Source organism: Eurosta solidaginis, chromosome 1 (assembly GCF_040869045.1).
Source record: "Eurosta solidaginis isolate ZX-2024a chromosome 1, ASM4086904v1, whole genome shotgun sequence".
Taxonomy (NCBI): Eukaryota; Metazoa; Arthropoda; class Insecta; order Diptera; family Tephritidae; genus Eurosta; species Eurosta solidaginis.
The window spans coordinates 273,141,156-273,163,842 of record NC_090319.1 but is presented as its reverse complement, the minus strand read 5'-3'; the positions used below and the strand labels follow the sequence as shown (position 1 = coordinate 273,163,842).

General features: G+C 39.5%; 2 protein-coding genes across 2 annotated transcripts in view; both read left to right on the top strand.

Annotated features, from left to right (window-relative positions):
* Window positions 1-745: 745 nt before the first annotated feature.
* On the top strand, window positions 746-10,208 carry LOC137243139 (WD repeat domain phosphoinositide-interacting protein 3). The gene is made up of 4 exons (XM_067770462.1): window positions 746-1,458; window positions 8,561-9,183; window positions 9,253-9,478; window positions 9,537-10,208. Exons 1-4 carry the CDS (start codon window positions 1,392-1,394, stop codon window positions 9,641-9,643), a joined length of 1,023 nt encoding a protein of 340 aa, XP_067626563.1. The 5' UTR covers window positions 746-1,391; the 3' UTR covers window positions 9,644-10,208.
* A 9,019-nt stretch (window positions 10,209-19,227) lies between these two features.
* Window positions 19,228-22,687, top strand: part of LOC137237310 (gelsolin-like) — an 89,539-nt gene continuing 86,079 nt past the window's right edge. The window contains exon 1 of the mRNA XM_067760786.1: window positions 19,228-19,442. The gene's annotated coding sequence lies outside the window, so the exon portion shown is untranslated. The remainder of the gene's footprint in view (window positions 19,443-22,687) is intronic.

Here is a 22,687-nt window from a genome sequence, read left to right as displayed (position 1 = left end):
TAATATCAGCTCGTTCACGAATGCAAAAAACAGCTTTTTCAAATTTTTGGTAAATAAAGACTAGAAAAGTTAAAGATATATATACAGCAGATGAAAGGTATTTTTATGAGTTATTTTTCGATTCTGCACTTGTTCCGTTCTTTAGATGTGGCAGCACAGATTTGTAATGTCATCAAATATATATACGTATACACATATAAAAGTTGTATAGAAATTTGCAAATTTTAACAACAAATAACTTTTAAATTATACGTTTGTGATCGGGAGAACTCCCTCTTTCATTTGATACCAAGTTAAACCACGAACTCGGGGGTGCTAAACTAAATCGTTACCTTAAGTAATTTCGTTATGTGAAAACTGTCAAACGAAATTAGGAATTCTTCTTAATTTCATCGAAATTAGACCGAAATTAGGTGCAATTCACAAATCACCCATAGAAGATTGCGCATTCACGATTTCAAAATTGCTTCGTTCTGCGCATCAACATCACACTTGACTGCTTGAGCGAATGAAAGAAAGAGAGAGAGAAGCAAGGAAATGACGTAAAAATTGCCCATAAAAAACAGCTGATCTTTTGGTTACATGCGAATGCGCAATCTTGTGTATGAATTGTCGGTGCAATTTGCTGAGCGACTCTGTGTTCGATTACAATTTACACAAAATAATCGATGGTCTGCCCGCACTAGCTGTCAAATTTCGAAAACCTATGTTTAGCTTGAACGTTTTAATTCGGCTGTGGGAAAAAACCGAAAACAAATGTGCAAAAGAAGAAGCATAATCGTGTGGACAGGAATGTAATTTGCGAAATCATACTATCGAAATCATGTACCGTGGAGACATAAGCTATCATCCGGTGGCAAAATCCTGAGCCAGATAAATAATTTTGCATGTAAATGCAACAACAACGATTTGAGCCAAATAAATCCAGATAGCAGTCTGGTTCAATTTGTGAGCTAGATAATTTGTTAATTACTTCAAGTCCCTCAATGATCCAGAGCATTCCCGTGAGAAGTGAACGTGAGCCGGAGCCGTAAAACTCACTGAAAGAGGCAATAGTATTACTACAATACTTTAAACGATAGTCATAAAACATCGATAGTACCTTCGATAGGCAAAAACTATCGATAATATCGTCGATAGTTTTCCAGCTCTAATCACTATGGTTGGCAATTATTTCCGATAAAAAAGAAAATGAAAAACACGGAATTTTTATTTTATTAACACATTTATTAGCTATTGGACTGTGTTTAGAATATAATTTATCGGTAGAAACAAGTGAATACGTTTCGCAGCATAAATAAAACGCGACGTTAGGATAGTAAACAAAAGTAGTGAGAAAGAATTTTGCAGTATCGGCAATCTAACTCGAAAATCGTGTCACAACGATTACAATGAATTTGGTTGATGTAAATCCGTACGGAAATGGATTGCTCTATGCTGGCTTCAACCAAGATCAAGGTAGCTTATAAATTGGGTAACATTTTACAAGACGGTGCACCACCTAATTTTGGTAATTCGGTAATAGTCTAGTTGAGGGGTCGACTGCTAATACGCTACCAAAAATATCGAGAGAGGTGTCAAACGACGCGTCTTGACATCAGTATTAATAATCCGAAGGCGGAAAATATTAACTCGTTCAAAAGATATTAACGAAAAGCCGAAAAAAGACCGGTAATAGTCTAGTTGAGGGGTCGACTGCTAATACGCTACCAAAAATATCGAGAGAGGTGTCAAACGACGCGTCTTGACATCAGTATTAATAATCCGAAGGCGGAAAATAAAATTTTAACGCGTTCAAAAGATATTAACGAAAAACCGAAAAAAGACCCGCAGGTACCTCCGAAACCGGGGGTCGGATCCATAGTATTTTTGCGCAGAACACCTTTCTGCATTGGCGGCCTTCGCCCGCACTTATAAAAAATAACCCTGGGCTACGCCATGCCAAGTCCGGGTGTGTGGTATAACCGTGGCCTTCGGCCGCTCTTATAAAATAGGTAGTAGTGCAGTTTAGGGGCCCCACCCTAAAGTTGGGCCAAGATTTTCGAGTGAGGTATCAAAAGACGCGTATTAATCTCGAGAACAATAATCCGAAGGCGGAAAAGAAAAAATTTATCTCTGTCCGGAGATATTTACAGTTGAAGTTGGCGAATTTCATGTGGTTGTTGTTGTGTTTCCCACAAAAAAAATTGTGCATCACCGTGGCGGTAGCCACGGTTATACCACACACCCGGACTTGGCATGGCGTAGCCCAGGGTTATTTTTTAAAAGCGCGGCCGAACGCCGCCAACGCAGAAAGGTGTTCCGCGCAAAAATACTGGATCCCACCCCCGGTTTCGGAGGTACCCGAGGGTCTTTTTTCGGTTTTTCGTTAAAATCTTTTGAACGGCTAAAAAAAGTTAACTTCCGCTGTCGAATTCTTAATCTAGACATGAATACGCGTCTTTTGATACCTCACTCGACAATCTTGGCCCAACTTTAGGGTGGGGCCCCTAAACTGCACTACTACCCGAAAACCGAAAAAAGACCTGCGGGTCCCTCCGAAACAGGGGGTGGGATCCATAGTATTTTCGGTAATAGTCTAGTTGGGGGGTCGACTGCTAACACGCGTCAAAAAATATCGAGAGATGTGTCAAAAGACGCGTATTAATCTCGGGAACAATAATCCGAAGACGGAAAAGAAAAATTTTATCTCTGTCCGGAGATATTTGCAGTTGAATTTGGTTGTTGTTGTGTTCATGCCCACCAAAAAAATTGTACATCACCGTGGCTACCGCCACACACCCGGACTTGGCATGGCGTAGCCCAGGGTTATTTTATAGGTAATGGTCTAGTTGATGGGTCGACTGCTAATACGCTACCAAAAATATCGAGAGAGGTGTGAAACGACGTGTCTTGATATCAGTATTAATAATCCGAAGGCGGAAAATAAATATTTTAACTCGTTCAAAATATATTAATGAAAAACCGAAAAAAGACCCGTGGGTACCTCCGAAACCGGGATGGGATCCATAGTATTTTTGCGCAGAACACCTTTCTACTTCAATAGAAAATCTTGGCCCAACTTTAGGGTGGGCCCCTAAACTGCGCTACTACCCGAAAAACCGAAAAAAGGTGTGGTATAACCGTGGCTACCGCCACGGTGATGTACAATTTTTTTGGTGGGTATGAACACAACAACAACGACATGAAAATCGCCAAATTCAACTGCAAATATCTCCGGACAGAGATACAATTTTTCTTTTCCGCCTTCGGATTAATACGCGTCTTTTGACGCTTCTCTCGATATTTTTTGACGCGTATTAGCAGTCGACTCAACTTTCAACGTTCAAGACTTTTACCAAAAATTTTAACGCGTTCAAAAGATACTAACGAAAAACCGAAAAATGACCCGCGGGTCCCTCCGAAACCGGGGGTGAAATCCATAGTATTTTTGCGCAGTACACCTTTCTGCATTGGCGGCCTTCGGCTGCGCTTATAAAAAATTACCCTGGGTGGGTCAACAGCAGTTTGGAGACCAAAACTATATCCGCGCAAAACACTTATGTATGTTCATAATTTTTTTTGTGGGTACCCCAACATTACAACAACCACATGAAAATCGCCAACTTTAACTGCAAATATCTCCGGAGAGAGATAAAATTTTTATTTTCCGGATTATTGTTGTCGAGATTAATACGCGTCTTTTGACACTTCTCTTGATATTTTTGGACGCGTATTAGCAGTGTCATGCTGTCGTATAGAATTACCCCAATTTTTATCAAAAATTATTTGTATTTGTATTTGTATTTATTAGGCAATTCATCCCAGCACAACAATTTGACAAAAATTATTTTACAGTGCTAGTCGGTAAAAGGCATAAAATAGGAACAATCTAATCTTGAAACTTAAAGCTAATGACTATGGCTAAGAAAAGGTTACAACAAATAATATATTTAATAAATAGTAAATAGATAAATAAAGGAATGATAGAGTACATTTGCTTAGAAGGAATCAGTATTTTAATTGTCTAGGTTATTATAGAAACTTGTTAATTCTTTATTGAAGAGCAGAGCATTGCTTATAAGCCTAAGTCTAGAAGGGAGCGAGTTCCAAAGACGTATGGAATTAATGAAGAACTGGCGATCAGATATTAGCATACGATGTCTGAAGTGGGTAAGGAGAACAGATCTAGACGACTGGAGAAAATTTAGCCTCCGATACAGATAGTCAGGTTCCTTCATATATATTAATTTATGTAGCGTAGTGAGCGTTTTAAGTTTAATAAGGTTATCGAAAGAAATGTTTAGCAACCTGTAAGCATGTTGAGAGACGTGGTCAAGTCTTTTCAACCCATAGACGTATCTAGCAATGTTGTTATACACAACATTAAGTTTCCTCTTACATACATAGTCACAATTGGAGTAAACCTCACAACCATAAAGGAGCGTAGGTATTAAGTACGCTTTTGCTATTAGTAGACGAATATGTAACGGAGTAAAATATTGTGTAAGCCAGAGTGTACGAAGCATCCCATACACTTTTCCCACTGTGCGGAAGATGTGATCTTTCCATGTCAGGGTTTTGTTAAAAACTATACCTAGATTTTTTGCCGTGTCAACGTATTCTATAATAGTGTTGTCTAAAATTAAATTTTCCATTCCACTTTTATCTAGTGACCTTCTATGAATGACTATACATTTCGACTTCTTAGGGTTAAGACATAAGCCGTTCATAGAAGCCCACGTACCAATTTGACACAAATCGTAATTTAAGTTATTAATACATGAACTGGTACGATCACTAGGACAGCACATATACAATTGTACGTCGTCAGCATAAATGTGAATATTACAATACTTGAGAACACCAGGCAAATCGTTTATATACAAAACAAATAACAGGGGACCAAGGATTGAGCCTTGTGGGACTCCTCTTAAAACACTGACGAAGTCAGACTTTCTGCTACCAACACTTACTGCCTGAGTTCGGTCGGCCAAATACGATCTGATTAGGGCTGTTGCAGAGTTGGAGAAATTAAATAGGTTGTCCAGCTTCTTGCAGAGAACGGTGTGGTCGACCGAGTCAAACGCTTTTGAATGGTCGAGAAGAGTCAGGAAAGCAGTAAAATTTTTGTCAACTTGTTCTCGAATATCCTCTATCACCGATAGGAGCGCTGTTTTACAGCTACGATTTGACCTGAATCCAGACTGGGAATCTGTGAGAAGGTTATTATTCTGCACATAAGTATTTATCTGGCAGTGCAAAATTCGTTCGACGACCTTGGAAAGGAAAGGCAGAATAGCTATAGGCCTATACTCCTTGTTTTGCTTGGGGATTGGGATTACCTTAGCAACTTTCCAACATTTGGGAAATACACAGGACGTCAGCACAGAGTTAACCAAGTAGGTTAAGTGAGGAAGGATTTTAGGAAGAATTATTTTTAAAAATTTCGGACATATACCATCGAACCCCATAGCATTAGACTTTACTGAAAGAATGGCTTGAACGACATCACACTCATCGACACTAGCAAACTCAAGAGGACCAAAATCAACATTAGCGCGAATACAATGATTATCAGCACATATATTGTCAGTTGAGATTGGCAGATTTACAAAATTTATATTTATCTCATTAATGTCTACATCAGGGAGGACAGAAATATCACATTTGGATTTTCCGATACCAATATGTTTAATCGACTTCCAGGTTTCCTTCGAACTCAAAGCAGCACTAAACTTGTTATTATAAAATTTCTGCTTAGCTGACCTAATGGCTTTGTTTGCAGCGATCCTAGCTGTTTTGAAGCAGTTGTGAGCCTCCAGGGTTTTGTATCTTTTCCATCGTGAGTAAGCAAGGTTACGCTGGTGAATTAAGTGTTTTAGATTGGCACTAAACCAAGGGGTATTATTGTGTGTAGCAGCTTTGAGTTTCACTGGCACATAGTTGTCGAAAAGCCTAATGATATGGTTCTGTAGGAATGATGCCTGATCATCGACCGATGTCAGTGTACGAATCAAGCTCCACTCAACCGACTCCACCGCTGCATTAAGGGAACTGTAATCTATGCTTCTAAAATCACGATATGTAAAGGAACATTGTATGTGTGACGTTTGGAAGTTGTAACTAAGAAATATTAGATCGTGTTTTGAAAAGCAAGATGCCGACAATTGATCGTAGTGGAGCAATTTCAGGGGATCATTCACAAAAAATAAATCCAGCAAAGAAGAATTTGAGTCAGTAAAGTGTGTAGGTGAAGTTAAATTGGTGGGAAAAAGTCCAAGAGACTCCATACTTAGCTTTAGAGTTGAGTCGACGAGAAGGTTGGAGTTGAAATCCCCAGCGATGATTATATTATCATAGCTTATAAGTAGAGGCTCGAGAAATTCAATAAAGCCAGAGAAGTCAACTCCACGATTAGGTCTGTATGCACAGCCGATAAGAAGCCTTTCATTATTTACAGAGAAAACGTCTACGAACACATATTCGACAAGATCACTTGGACTAGCACTGCAGCAAAGTTTACAGGATAAACTACTTTTAACATATATAGCAACACCACCACCATGACCACGTCTATCAGCCCTGAACAGTTGATATCCATTTAGTTGCACCAAATCATTTTTGTGACATGAAGAAAACCAGGTTTCGGAAATACATATAACATCTATATCAGAACCCTCAGATATGAATCTCAATTCATCCAGCTTAGTCTTTGGAACTAGACAACCTATAGTTATGGTAACGTTTTACAAGACGGTGCACCACCTAATTTTTTTTTTCGAAAATTATCAAAGGTGGTATCAAAAGACGCGTCTCGACCTCCGTTTTTAGAATTCGAAGCGAAAATTGAAATTTTTATTTCTGTCAAAAGATATAAGCAAAAAATCGGTTGAATTTTCATGTGGTTGTTGTTTTTTGGCAGATTTGTTGTACAAACACACATCCTAATGCAGAAAGGTGTTCTGCGCGCATTTAGTTTTGATCCCCAAACCGGTGTCGGACCCACCCAGGGTAATTTTTTATAAGCGCGGCCGAAGGCCGCCAACGCAGAAAGGTGTTCTATGCAAAAAAAAAACTATGGATCGGGCCCAATATTTCGGATCCTCTAGGGGTGATTTTGCGGTTTTTTGTAAATAACTTTCGAAATGAATAAAAATTTTCATTTCCGCTTTCGGATTCTTAAAACGGAGGTCAAGACGCGTCTTTTGAATGATCAGGATCTATATTTTGGTGAGCATGCAGCCGCAATTATACCGAAAATCCAGAGCCGAAATAAAATCCCCAAATCTCTTGCTGGCAGTACTTGGGGAAAAGATAAAGAACTGCTCATTACTACTTACAAAGCAGGGGTTCAAAGGGTTGTGTAGCGCAATATATAGCTTCTCCAACCCAATTGTCAACCTCACCTTCGAGCGGCGAATCCCGTTTCACTAACAGACCAGGCTCTGGCGACCCCAAGCTCCACATGGAACTTGGGGGTGGGGAGGGAGGGATGGCCTGAAGGTTCAATGTGGCCATATAAATCGTTCCCGAGATGATCGGGCCAACACCTTAATGGTGCTGTGTTACCGGAGCGTATCGGATCTGTATCCGACAAAGGACCATCACATCTATAACACTCCCCAAAGCCTTCGGGGAGTAACCTAATCGCTACAACAACAACAACAACAACAACTTACAAAGCAATTAGCCAGCCGATTGCATGCTACGCGTCCCCTATATGGTCGCCAAGCCTTAAAACTACTCACTGGAAGAAGCTACAGGCATGCCAAAATACTGCTCTCAGAATCGCAAAGGGATGTCTTCTTATGTCCCCATAGCACCGTCTACATAATGAGGCGCGAATACTCCCCATCAGGGAGAGAAATGAGATGCTAACCAAACAGTTCCTGTTGAATACCCAGAAACCTGGGCATCCCAACAGGTATCTGATTGATGAGCCAACACCGCCTAGGGGCTTAAGGAGTCATCTCCGTAAGCATTATGAGGAAATACGGCAACTGAGAACTTAACCGTATGAAGCCAAAAAACACAAGCAGGTCCTCAGTGAACACAAACAGAACCTTTATGCCGGTAATCGCCTGGTGAATCCAGTACTCAAAACTTGCGGAAGAGGAACGCACACTACCCAGGGAAACCCGAGTCACTTCGATCTGGATACTGTAACAGGTTAAACTCTTACCTATCCAGAATCAACCCCGACATACAAAATGTATGCCCCGCTTGCAATGTGTCCCCACATGACACCATCTCTTTAATTGTAATGTGGAACCAACTCCTCTAACACCCCTCTCACTATGGTCCACCCCTGTTGAAACAGCAAGTTTCCTTGGACTCCCGTTAGAGGACATTGATGACAATTTGTGATCGGCCGCACCTATTGGATGGGATTAAGCACTGCTACAACAACAACAACAACAACAACAACAACAACAACAACGCGTCTTTTGATACCACCTTTGATAATTTTCGATAAAAATTGGGTGGTGCGCCGTCTTGTAAAACGGTACCAAAAATTGTATATTTGTATGCATAGCATTCATTACAATGAAGTTAATTTCTGTATTGTTATTTACAGGTTGTTTTGCTTGCGCAACAGACACAGGTTTTCGTGTATACAACTGTGATCCATTGAAGGAAAAAGAACGCCAATACTTTTCAGAAGGCGGGCTATGCCATGTTGAAATGCTATTTCGTTGTAATTATTTAGCACTAATCGGTGGTGGCATACGACCATTATATCCGCCAAACAAAGTAATTGTGTGGGATGACTTAAAGAAATCACCAGCAATATCTATAGACTTCAATCAACCTGTTAAAGCTGTACGGTTACGACGTGATCGAATTGTCGTAGTACTGGAGGGTGTAATTAAAGTATTTACTTTCACACAACAACCACAACAGCTGCATGTCTTTGAGACAAGCGCAAATCCACAAGGATTATGTGTACTATGCCCACATAGCAACAAGAGTCTGCTGGCCTTTCCGGGAAGGCGCACTGGTCATGTTCAAATTGTTGATTTAGCAAATACTGAACGTGCACCTCTTGAAGTAATTGCACATGAAGCAGCCATAAGTTGCATTGCACTAAATTTGCAAGGTACTCGTCTAGCAACAGCAAGCGAGAAGGGTACTTTAATACGCATTTTCGATACCGAGAATGGTAAAAAAATTTGTGAACTGCGTCGTGGTAGTAATCAGGTATGAACAGAAATGACTTGATCAAGATTAAATATGTTTGCATAAATGAGTTATCTTCTCCATACGCAGGCCAATATTCATTGCATTAATTTCAATCATCAATCGACAATGCTTGTTGTGTCTTCGGATCATGGCACTATACATGTCTTCAATTTAGATGATACAAAACAGAAAGAAACACCATTGCCGATTATACCGAAATACTTTTCCAGCCAATGGAGTTTTGTTAAATTCTCCATACCACAGGGACCAGCTTGTATTTGCGCTTTCGGCACTGATCCTAACTCTGTTATTGGTGACTGCTAGTTATTTGTAAATTGCTTAAAAATTTAATTGGTTTTTTTTTCCCACAGCTATATGTGCCGATGGACACTACTACAAATTCCTATTCAATAACAAGGGAGAATGTAGTCGTGATGTTTGTACACAGTTTCTGGAACTGACAGATGATGAAGATTAAACTAAGCTAAGCTTACCTTGAATACTAAGAAACACTTTATTTTTACTGTTTTATTGAAATTTTCATTGAATATAGTTTTTAAAACGTATAGTGTATAACAATATTAAAAAAATGTTAAGAGGAAGGTGATTTCTATGACTGGTCGGGTGGGATATATATCCCACGTATGTAACTGACGGTATTGAAAATCATTTGGAAAATTATTCAGAGAATAAAAAGATTAAAGATTACTTAAAATAAAACAAAAACGTCCGACGGAATATTTTTATGTTATAAGGCCAACAAAAATTGTACAGCATTTAAATATGTATACAAATTTGTTTGATATAATACAAAGATACGAACGTTCACTCCTAAGTATTATCTTATGGCGATTTGTAGCCTTTTTTTTCCTAGTTATATGTATATTTCCTTTGCTTTAACGAATCTTTTTACGTAAAAAGTTATTTGAATATGTAAATGCTAATGGATAAAGCGGTATCTATTAGATGGTGAATAAAAACAACTTATTTAAATTGAATGAAATAAAGTTAGGTCAAAACTATATAATATTAATCAAAAGATAGTCACAAATTTTGTTATTTTATATTGATTGCTTTGCGGTAGTCTAACTTTCAATCGGTGTCATGGTTCTCATCTCTTCTCCAAACTTTGATTAACAGTGAGCTTTGATATATGTATGCATGTATCCCCTATAGCGGTAAAAGTCACTACACTTTTCAGCACTGAATCGTTAACAGCCAAAATCCAGAAGAGACTGATCTGTCCAGTTTTTTCACCTCGCGAAACCTGACATCACCGACTAAATCATGGGCGACCTTATTTACAACATGGACGTCCCAAATGTCGACCATTTTGAACATCCACGTCAATGGCACTACGCTACCGACGTCTTACACGCCAAAATCTTGGGTGTGACGTGTGATCGGAATCTACATTTTGGTGATCCTGTGAAGTATAGTCTTGGACTGAATGTCATGCTGAACATACATCCAGTTGATATTGCGGGAAAGGCAGCCACGGCCAGGTCATTCGTCAGGCTTCGTGATATGCGCTATGGGCTTTCTGACTTCGGACACTCTAGCCTTCTTACCAATTTCGACTTTATCCCGGACAGGACGGACTATTGTATACCTATAACTGCTCCCTCTACAACCTTCACCCCAGTCATTCCCCCGAGAGAGGAGTGGGGAAGAGGAATTATCTGGGGAAGGGGACCGGTTAACTTGTTCATGGATGGGTCGAAGTGGGACGGAAATGTTGATGGGGGGTCTTTTGTCAAGAGCTAAATGTAAGCCGCAAATTTAAGTTGGCTGATCACTGCATTGTATTCCAAGCGGAAGTTGCTGCGATTAAGGATGCGGTGGATGAAATGCTATCCAGCGCTACTACGGTTAGGGAATTTAATATCTACTCTGATAGCCAAGCGGCTATCAAGGCCGTGAGTTCAACTACAGTGCGATCGGGGGTGGTCTGGGAGTGCCTGACCTCGCTTGCGATTGCATCGAACTATTTTGTAATTAAGATTATCTGGGTCCCGGGCCATAGTGATATCCCGGGTAACTGTCAAGCGGATCTCTTAGCCCGCAGCGGTACATCTGAACCGGATCAAGATGGCTGTAGGGATTTCGGGTTACCGCTGGCCACCTGTGGTTTGCTCCTGTTGTTGTAGCGATAAGGTTGCTCCACGAAGGATTTGGGGAGTGATCGATGTGATGGTCCTTTGCCGGATACATATCCGGTACGCTCCGGTAACACAGCACCATTAAGGTGCTAGCCCGACCATCTCGGGAACGATTTATATGGCCACATTCAACCTTCAGGCCATCCCTCCCTCCATGAGGAGCTTGGGGTCACCAGAGCCTCGTCTGTTAGTGAAACAGGATTCGCCGCGTATAGGTGAGGTTGACAATTGGGTGTGGAGAAGCTGTAGATTGCGCTAGCAACTTGAAGGGTTGCGCTACACAGCCCCTTGAATCTGGTATTTTAGTCGCCTCTTACGAGAGGCATACCTACCGCGGGTATATTCTGACCCTCTAACCCGCTGGAGGTTAGCTATGCTCCTCTATAGCTGGGCCTCGAATCAGCTCAGCAAACCTTGGACGGACAAAACCTCTTGCAGGGTAGCAAAATCTTTCTGGCCGAAATAATTGGATTCACTAAGGCTCACCTATCAATGGTCATTGGGGTTTGAAGAGGGCACTGTCGCATGGGTATCCATGCGGTACGTCTCAATGTACTGGAAACTCTATCCTGTAGTAGCTGTATAGAGAATAATGAGGTGGAATCACCAAATCACTTTATGCTTGATTGCCCAGCTTTTGCCAGGCGAAAGTACTTCGGTCGCGACTTACTTGGATCTCCCGAGGATTTATCCAAGGTTGAGCTCGGTATCATTCGGAATTTTATCGTTGCTACCCAACGATTCTCTAAGTAGCTAGATCTACGTCACCGTTATTTTTGTTGTATGTAGTATCACAACGGACCTTCGTGTTGTCCAAGTGAGATTTCCTTATCAGGGCAGCTACCACCTAACCTACATTTTGGTGAGCAGGCAGCCGCAATTGTACCGAAAATCCAGAGCCGTAAAAAAATCTTCAAATCTCTTGCTGGTAGTACTTGGGGAAAAGATAAAGAAACGCTCATTACCAATTACAAAGCTATTGGCCAGCCGATTGCATGCTACGCGTCCCCTATATGGTCGCCAAGCCTAAAGACTACTCACTGGAAGAAGCTACAGGCCTACCAAAATACTGCCCTCAGAACCGCCGCGGGTTGTCTTCTTATATCCCCAGAACACTATTTACTTAATGAGGCGAGAATACTCTACATTAGGGAGAGAAATGAAATGCTAACCAAACAGTTCCTGTTGAATACCCAGAAACCTGGGCATCCCAACATACATCTGATTGACGACCCAACACCGTCCAGGGGCTTAAGGAGTCATCTCCGTAAGCATTATGAGGAAATACGGCACCTGAGAACCCAGCCGTATTAAGACAAAAAACACAAGCAGGTTCTCAGTGAACTCAACAAACAGGCGTCGGACCTCTATGCCAGGAATTGCCCGGTAAATCCTGTACTCAAAGAACAATACCCTAAACTTGCAGAATAGGAACGCACACTCCCCACGGAAAGGCGAGTCACTCTAGCTCAACTTCGATCTGGAGACTGTAACAGGTTAAACTCTTACTTATCCAGAATCAACCCCGACATACAAAACATATGTCCTGCTTGTAACGTGTTCCCATATGACACGAACCATCTCTTCGACTGTATTGTGGAATCAACGCCTCTAACACCCCTCTCATTATGGTTCACCCCTGTTGAAACAGTAAGTTTCCTTGGACTCCCGTTAGAGGATATTGATGTCAATTTGTGATCGGTCGCACCTATTGGATGGGGCGAAGCACGGCTACAACAACAACAAGAAGAGGCTAGTTATTTTCTTTTTGAGACAGGAACTTCAAAGATAGAGCACAATCCTTGGTAGAACTTCTGCGCACCTTTTACTTTGTCTTTTTAAATTTTGTCTTGTTATCGCAAAGGAAACAATTCACATTATGTTCGAACTCCAAAAGTATTTCCAGACGTTCTTGGAGTTGGCCCGAACGTATCGGATCTATATTCGCCAAAGGATTATCGCTACAAGAACAACAGCAGGAGTAGTTTGCTGGTTTTGGAAAGTAAGGGACCACAGGGGCAATACCTCAGAATACCAAGGTTGCTGTTGTTGTTGTTGTAGCGATAAAGATACTTTCCGATGGTTTTGGGGAGTGTTATCGATGTTGATGGTCCTTTGCCGGATATATATTCGATACGCTCTGGTTACAAGCATTATTAAGGTACAAACCCGACCATCTCGGGAACGATTTAATATGGCCACATTCAACCATCTAGGCCACCCGCCCCACTCCCTGGTTCAATGAGGAACTTGGCCTCGCCAGAACCTCGACTGCTAAGTATTTTCATGATACATGCATATTTTTAACAAGATTCGCTTTGCGTAGGTGAGGTTGACAATTGGGTTCCATAAGCTATGAACTTGGGTGTGACGTTCAATGCTTCAAAACAATTGTATCAGAAACTACATACATCCAAGGCACAGAGTCGCAACAAAATTCTCAATCCACTTCACGGCCGTTCTTAAAGAAAATATACAGAAATACTGCTGAGGTCCAATTAAGCAATTTACCTGCCGATCTTGTGCAACGCGTTGGCAATATGTATTCCTAAGCGAGGCATCCTAGTAGACAAATGCTTGACGGGTAAGGGGATATCGCCATAAGCCCTATGCGTCCAATCCGAAGGAATAAGTGGGCGTTATCAGAACCGCGATACCAACCAATTTATAAGCAGAAAGTACTCCTCCCAGAAATTTGTGCGTCACTCTGACTTCATTTCGACCATTACTACATACTACCGTATTTTGTCCCATATACCGCCACTAAAATTAAGAATTAGAGTGATACCAAAACGTACGTTATACATAGATAAATTGTATAACAATAAAAACAAATGTCCACTGCAACACTGTTAAACCACAGATAGCTTAATTACCATTCTGACATTTACATACATAGATAACGTCATTATTATGCGGTAGCGCAAATTTATCAAACCAATTCCATTTATTGAATTATAATATACCTTTGATGATCTCGGTCTGACGAGTGTGCCATGTACCCTAGCGATGTACAGAGCCGAAAGAACTGTTTTTATAAAAAAAAACCGACGAAGAATGATGGAAAATGGCTTAAAGGGAACACAACCTCGGGTCTAAAGGAAATAGAAAATTATGTCGAAAGAACTAAAACGAAGCTCAACAAAAGACAACACCAAAAACAAATTCAATCAATACTAACCAAACTACAGTAAATAAGGTCTGAAAATCTGTTCTAAAATAGGAGAGTAATGCATTTTTTCAACGTAAACATTTGATGGAAGTCTCGTCTCCTGCGTCCAGGGCCTTTTCCCTTCGAGTGGAATTGCGATTCGCCAGCCGCCAAATTACCTACTTATTTTTTTAAATTTTTTGTTTGTTTTGTGGAAATTTGTTTCGTATTGAATTACAGAATATGGTCCTTAATTGCGTAGTCTTGAAGTTAGCCCCTCAAATGATAATTGGGTTGCAGAGTCTGTGAAGCCTTTAACAGTCCTTGAATTACCAAACTGGAGTGTCTTTACTACTGGCTAAAGGAAGTTTATAGGTCGATCTTGTTTATCGAGTTTCTCAGGTTGATCCTGCAACTTTTGACCCTGAATAGCTGATTGAGCAATAAAAGTATTAAAACTGAGTAACCCACCGTAATGGAGTCAGCTCTAAATAATATTATCCATTATTTCCGCTGCAGAATGCTCGGATATGTTGAGGTTCGAGAAATCGGGAAGCCAGGTCTATACAGAAAAACATGTAATATAGTAATACTAGGGAAGAACTTTAAATCAAGCGGACTCGTTAAATCGATGGTGCTTCCAAGCCCTGAATATTTGATCGGTACCCACACAAAATAGCAAACTTAAAAAGGACCGCCACTACATTTTAATATTGTGTTGAGGGGTATTAGGAGAAAACATAAAATTTTTTTAGGCCTTACATTTAACCAGTTTACCTTTTTGTTGTGACTTGCTTTTTTTGAATCCAATATTTAAAATATAATTGAAATACAAACGATTTATCGATTTTAAAATTCGCATATCCAATAACCAAATGATAATAAAAATCAATTATGGCCATATAGGGAGGAATAAAAAAATATTTTTTGTTTGTTTTGAGACAATCTCAATATAAACTTGAATTTAAGGGGCGAACTTTTGCTACTTTTGTTTCGACCCAACATAATAAATACTTGAGTCCGGATTCAACAGCTACGGTTCTTAAAATACGTATAGGAGTACACAAAACCGAACATCACTGAAATAGTTAACGCACACAGTCACATATATGAATGTTTCAATATGCTTGCACTAGTAACATGGCCTACAATTAGGCGCCAAAGCTGTGAATAGATATGACTAAAATGTTATGTAATATTACCTGATATTATAGTTAGCAAAGGCCGCTTATACCGAGATGAGGTGCGTAAGCTTTGGACCACTTTACATACATGTGCGTTTAGATATGCGTTAATTTATACAAATGTAGTGTGGTGTAGGTATGAATGTATTTTGGGCGGGGAGCGCTAATCGTGCATTCAGTGACCAACAAGGGCGGTATAGTTTACTAAATGAGAATATCATTAAATAGGTGTTGAAACTTAATGTGTCAATAAGGATTAGAACCGCCACTATAACCATGAGGGTAAGTTAAAAAGAGTGCTGCTACCCTTAGCTTGAGCGACCTGATTTGAACACGGAAAATTCCCCTTAAGAAATCCTTTTCGAATTGTAACACCAGCTTTCGATTAGTTGACTAATGTAATAATGCCAATAAATAGTTACGGATAAGTTTAAATTCGGTTTCTGATAAGTTTTTCTGTGGATCGATGATGCAGATCCGGTACGTTCCGGTAACAAGCACAATTGAGGTACTAGCCCGACCAACTCGGGAACGATTTAGTCCGACCACATGAAACCTTCTTGGCCATACCGCCCTCCCACCCCCACACCCATGAGGAAATCGGGGTCGCCAGAGCCTCGAATGTTTACGTCGATCGCCCTTGTGTGAGTGTAGTGGTTTTGATTACCTTATGAAAGGTCCAAGGTATACATTATAATGTACATGTATACAAATATACAACAGAACAATCATTTTAGTCAGAGGGTGGGTTCGACTCTAAGGTTGGTCTTTATAATATTGTTTAGAAAATTAGACTGAATGAGTCCGTAGTGTTACCAGAAGTTTGTTTTGACGGCCAAACTGAAAAAATTATCAAAAACCAGGACCTATGTTATAAAATAACTCCGTCCTCTTGGCAAATACTAGAAACTTCCTAGAACTTAAGCCACTTGCTGCTTCTAGATATGACATCTGTACCACTCCTAATAGCTGGAGTGTTAGCCTGGCAAGCGCAAAGCACGACGGGCATAGAACGTGCTCGATATTTTCCCTCTTCCAACCCGCACTTCCTACATCTGCCATCACTGACCAATCTTAATTTAAAGGCTTGTGACGCCAGAAGTTGTCCATTGTCCAGTCAGAATACCCGTCATGAGTCTACAGTCATCTCTTTTTAATGATAGAAGCAACTTTGTTAGTCTAAGGTTGTAAGACATACACATAATCTTCGACACTCCACAGCCCCGCGCTTGAACCCACGCCTTTCCAGCTTGGTCGATCATGTGCACCTCTCGCCTTCGCTTAATCTCGCCCAGTTTAATTGGGACGTCTACGGAGCAAGCTTCAAGGGATGCGCCCTTTTTAGCTAGTTGATCTGCTTTTTCATTCCCATCTATTCCCATATGCCCTGGGACCCAATATAGATGTATGTTTCTCCCTGTCCCGATTCTCTCCAGAGATTGCTTACACTCTAATGCAAAATGATAATTAAATTTCAATATCGTTAAAGTCATCTTTTATATGCAAGTTTGTTCATAAGACGCGACTTTCTTTAAGGAATATTCATTGTTACTCCTTACAAATGTAAGTATACCATGATTACAAGCATAGGGGCATTAGGGACTATCTTACCCGCTGGTGAATAGAAATTCAAAGGTATACATAAATTTTCCACAGATTATAAAAATGCAAACTAGAAGTCGTAGACAGACCTCAATTTTAACATTCATCTTATGGAGTTTTAGTACCTGAATTGTTCTGATAATGGTGTCAAAAAAAAAAAATAATTATCAGCAATGGTAATCATTTGTTTATGCATGTTGTTGCTGTTGATCACGTAAAGAAAAAGGCATTCGCCTGTATTTTTGGGAAGCGTTGTCGATGTTGACAGTCCTTAAGGTACAAGCCCGACCGTATAGAAAACGATTTAATATGACCACAGCCTCCAGGTTGTCCTACGCTCCCCTTCTGCGACGAACTTCAGGTCGCCAGAGCATCGTACGTATGCACTCATATCTGTAACAATATTCATTACGCATAGGCGATGCTTAAAATTGGGCTGCAAGAGCTGTGAAGATATAAACCTATATGTTGCGCGAAAGAACTCATTTTAATGCATAAAGCTACCCAACTCTAAAATCTATGCTTTTGGGTCCCTCGTCTCTTAAAGATATGGAAAATTGATTTGAATGTTCTTCTCATCTCTATCTACCTGTTCATCGCGAGAATATTTATTACCCCAGTTATCACGAAACGATCCCATTCGTCCCGAAATAGTCTCAAAATGATTTTAAAGTTCTCCCAAAATGTTCCTGTGACAGTCGTAAAATGCCTCAAAAGGATCCTAAACTAGCACCGAAGCCAATCTAAAGTTGTTCCAAATTGGTTTCGAAATAGTCTCGAACTGGACCGAGTCCTAAGTGATACTGATATTTTTCTAAATGTGTACCGAAATATGTTGGTTTCGAAATAGTTTCCAAAATATACAAAATTTGTCTCGAAGTGATACATAAATCAATCCTGAAATGACTATGAAAATATTTCAAATTGGTCCCGAAATAGTCTCGATATGATTCCGAAAGGAATGCAGAAATTGCATCGACTTAGTTGCGATATGATCCTCAAAATAATCCTGATGAGTTCCTGCAATTATTCCGAAATTTGCACGAAACAGTGGCGAAGTAGTCCTGAAAGTAGTCCTGAAATGGTCCGAGAATAAACGCTAAAATTCCATCCATCCTTTTAAATATTTGATGGAAGTCCGCCAATCCGTTACGCATAGACAAGGTTGACACTTAGCTCCATAAGAGTTGATATGCATGCGCATATACATAAATCACGTTTTTACTGTGGTTCATATGAACATGGATTTGGGATAAGAGTGTGTGGTCTTCGAAATTTGGCAATATTGAAGATTGATTTGATTTTGCCGTTCGCTAAAAGACAATGAATGGGTGATCATGAATAATTCTACAACTAAAATTTATTTGTTTAGGTGAAGATAAATTAGAAAGTTCTAAAAACAACAAACAATGAATGTCGGTAATAAAACTACTGTAATGACTAATGAAAAATTCAAAAGAATAATGATCAAAATAGTAGATTAAAACGAAATTGCATAGATCTAGCATATTAACTTTATATATCGAAACAACTTTTCCATAGTTATAGTGCGTTTATGCGGTTATTATAATAGGATGTATGTACGAGTATGTCAAAACTTTAAACGCACGTGAGTAGATATAACAAATAAACAGAGAGGAGGAGAGGTGGCGAGATCTGCTCCAGATGCAATGAGCTTCTCAGGTAAATTGTATTGGTTGACTCATCATGTGTGAACGGAAATTTATGAAAGAGAGCAATAACAAGGAGAATATACTGTATAAATAATAGAATTGCAAAGATAAAACAAAACCCCAGAGATACAGAATTTAACCCAGAACTTATATATGTAGATACATAGAAAAAATAAACAAATAAATATACAAGAGAAACTGAACAAATGAAATGCTCTGTTCCATATGACTGTGTACATTTGATTGGACTTGACGATTTTCGACAGCTAATAGGAAATGCGATCACCGGCATTTGTGGCAGTGTTCGGCGGGCCACCAAAGTGAACGGTTTAGTTTGATAATTGAACTGCTTGTTACACTCTTACGAATATTGAATTGAATTCATGTGCTTGAATTAGTTTGGATTTAAACAAAACATTTAATATAAAAAATCAAGCAAAGGCAAAATTTATCAATTTGTTAACTCTTGATAAAAGCTCTCACATATAATTGTGTTGAAAAAGAGGTAACTACTTAAATAAGAGCATATCAAAGCTGATGCGTTGAAAAATAAACTTAAGATAAGAGTTTACGCTGTAAAAGTGCGGCACATTAGCAGTCAGTAAGTTTAGCGCCAAATTTGGTATTCTACTTGAACGACCCACAAGTTATACTTGAATATTTAAGGTTCAAAATAAAAGCAACAGAAATAAAATGTGCCAAATTAGTGCCGGTGTTAATGTTGTTTGATGCTAAGCGCAACATTCACGATCGATGTGTTGCGTACAAGGTGCTGCAAAACGAATTATAACAAATTCTTTGCTCGAATGAAAAAAAGAACAAGAGATAACACCATGTGACAGTCTTTTTTGAGATATATAAGTACCTAAAAATGTGAAAAAGGATGTTTTTGAAATATGTATATTCTCAGATAGCGCGTTTTGGAACTAGCAACCAGATAGGGTGACATTACACTCAGTCGTCGATAGACAAAAGCGTTTTCAATATGAAACAATTTTATGTTCAAAAATCTACGAATATAACACTTACTTACTTAATGGGTGCTAAACCGTTAAAACGATTATAGAATACTTTCTTAACCGGAGCATCATCTTTCGTTCGCATAACCTGGCCTAACCAGCGTAGCCGTTGTGCTTTCATTAGTTGAAATATGTTGAAGTCTGGGCAGCCGCCGTGGTGTGATGGTAGCATGCTCCGCCTACCACGCCGAAGATTCTGGGTTCACGCCCCGGGCAAACCAACATCAAAATTTTAGAAACAAGTTTTTTCAATTAGAAGAAAATTTGTATAAGCGAGGTCGCCCCTCGGCAGTGTTTGACAGGCACTCCGAGTGTATTTCTGCCATGAAAAGCTTTTCAGTGAAAATTCATCTGCCTTGCAGATGACGTTCGGCGTCGGCATAAAAACAAGTACGTCTCATCCCGCCAATTTGTAGGGAAAATTAAAAAAGAAGCACCACGCAAATTGGAAAAGTAGCTCGGCCTAAAATCTATTCGGAGGTTATCACGCCTTACATTTAAATAATTTTTTATGTTGATGTCTGCATTAAGATCGTACAGCTCATTACTAAATCTTTTTCATTACTCGCCGTCACCAACACGTAGAGGGCCGTACATATTCCGAAGATCCTTTCTCTCGGACACTCCCAGAACCGCTTCATCTGATGCTGTCATGTTCCATGCTTCTGCACCATATAGCAGGATGGGTACGATGAGTTACAAGCATGATTATCGTTCACCGAGAGCGGACTTTACTTTTTCTAGTCCAAAGTAGTATTTATTGCCAAACGTGATTCTTCGATGGATTTAAAAGCTGATGTTGTTGTTTGTGTTAACGATGGTTCCCAAATTAACGAAATTGTTGACTATTTCTAAATTATGGCTGCAAATAGTGGCGTGGTGGCCAAGGCGCAAATACGCTGACTCTTTGCTCGATGACAGCAGGTACTTCGTTTTCGGCTTATTTTTCCAGTTTCAAGCTAGCAGAACTTACGGCGCGGGTGCTCAGGCCGATGATATTAATGTTGTCAGCATACGCCAGTAATTGCACGCTATTATAGAATATTGTTCCAGAGCGGTTAATTTTTGCAGCTGGTGTTACCATCTCCATCACCAAATTAGATATATAGGGTCACTCTGTTTGAAACCACATTTAGTTTCGGACGGCTCAGAGAGGTCCTCCCTAATTCTAACTGAGCTGATGGTGTTGCTTAAAGTTATTTTGCACGGAAACAAAATTTAGACATAGACGCATCTAGGCAGCTTATATTCGTGCTGTTGAAGGCGGCTCTGAAATCGACTTGGAGGTGATATGTGCCAATTCTTTATTCGAGGTTATTTTCTAAGATTAGGCGCATAGTGAAAATCTGTTCAATTTATCAGGCCTCTTTTTAAAGGAGATCGATGACCTATAGTCTGTTGCTATTTGTCTTCTATTTTTAATAAGCACAGAGTGTGCGACACTTCATTATTTTATCCGCCTAATTGGATGATTTGTGAAGCGATGGGCTAAGGAGTTTAATTATCCATATCTGACTAAGACTCTCTACACATCGTTGGTACGACCATTCTTAGAGTATTGTTCGTGTGTCTGCTGCCCAGGCAACCAAAACTTTATAAAGCGTATTGAGTCGGTAAAGAAGCAATTAATTATATTTGCACTACGTGGTCTTAACTGGGATTCTAGTGTGCATTTTCCACCATATAGAAATAGGCTTCTCCTTATTAATCTGCCAACTTTAGCAAATTCAAGAACTTTACTCGGCGCAATGTTCATTCATAAGCTCATTATGGGCGAGATTGCCTCCTCTGATCTTGTTAGTCGATTAAATTTTGCTGTTCCTGGTAGAACGTCCAGGCACTTTGAGCTTTTTCCTTTACCACTTTGCCGGCAAAATTTAGCTAAAAATAATCCACTGGTTAACTGGTGTTCGCACTACAACAACTTGTATAACTGCATCAATGAATGTTCGTTTACCGCGTTGCATAATTCAATGCTCTCACGTCTGGCATGATATTTTGTATTTTCTTTTATATGTATGGTTGAATTTAATATATACATTTGTATTTAATTATTTTTAATTGCCACATTAATTTATGTTAATATTTGTCTTAGTAGTCGACCGCTTTGTGTCTTTGTCGACTTTAATCCAAATAAATAAATACAAACCAACTCTTTTCTCGAGTCGAGCTAAAAACATATATAGAAAATGTTATAAAGAGGAATCCGCCTAAAATATGGGCATTGTTTAAGATTTGCGCATCAATAACATCGTTATACTTAATAATGGGTCTATCTTTTCTGCTTATAATTATAAATTTCTGACTTCATTCATGGTGTGAATACAAAAAGTGCGGTGATAGTTTTGCGTCACCCTGTAGTATCTAAGTAATTGTATACGAGGGTAAATTTAGCTTTGAAACCTATCCACTAATTGTAAGGAGTGTATTATAATATGAGTTTAATGGGTATCATCAGCACTGCTCTTGTAAAATACAGTAAAATCTAGAAAGCTTGAACTGACGAAAATTAGCCGTATTTATAAGAACGCTATAGGTAGAGTTTTAATGACCATAATGAGGCGTCTTTTAAAACATTTCGTTTTTGTGAGAGTAGTTTAGAATTTTTTACTCCCGGAAGAAAAGGCTTTGAAGAGATCTGCAAGGTATAATCGAAATAGCGGTTGCCTTGTCCGTTCTGATGTCGAGTTGTCTAAATTTTTTACCAACATTTAATAAAATAAAATTTAAA

Bases quoted from the DNA above. Each gene is read 5' to 3' on its own strand.
- LOC137243139 (XM_067770462.1), top strand. From the start codon at position 1,392: ATGAATTTGGTTGATGTAAATCCGTACGGAAATGGATTGCTCTATGCT. The intron at 1,459-8,560 runs GTAGCTTATAAA...TGTTATTTACAG, and splicing joins TGGCTTCAACCAAGATCAAG to GTTGTTTTGCTTGCGCAACA. The intron at 9,184-9,252 runs GTATGAACAGAA...CTCCATACGCAG, and splicing joins TGCGTCGTGGTAGTAATCAG to GCCAATATTCATTGCATTAA.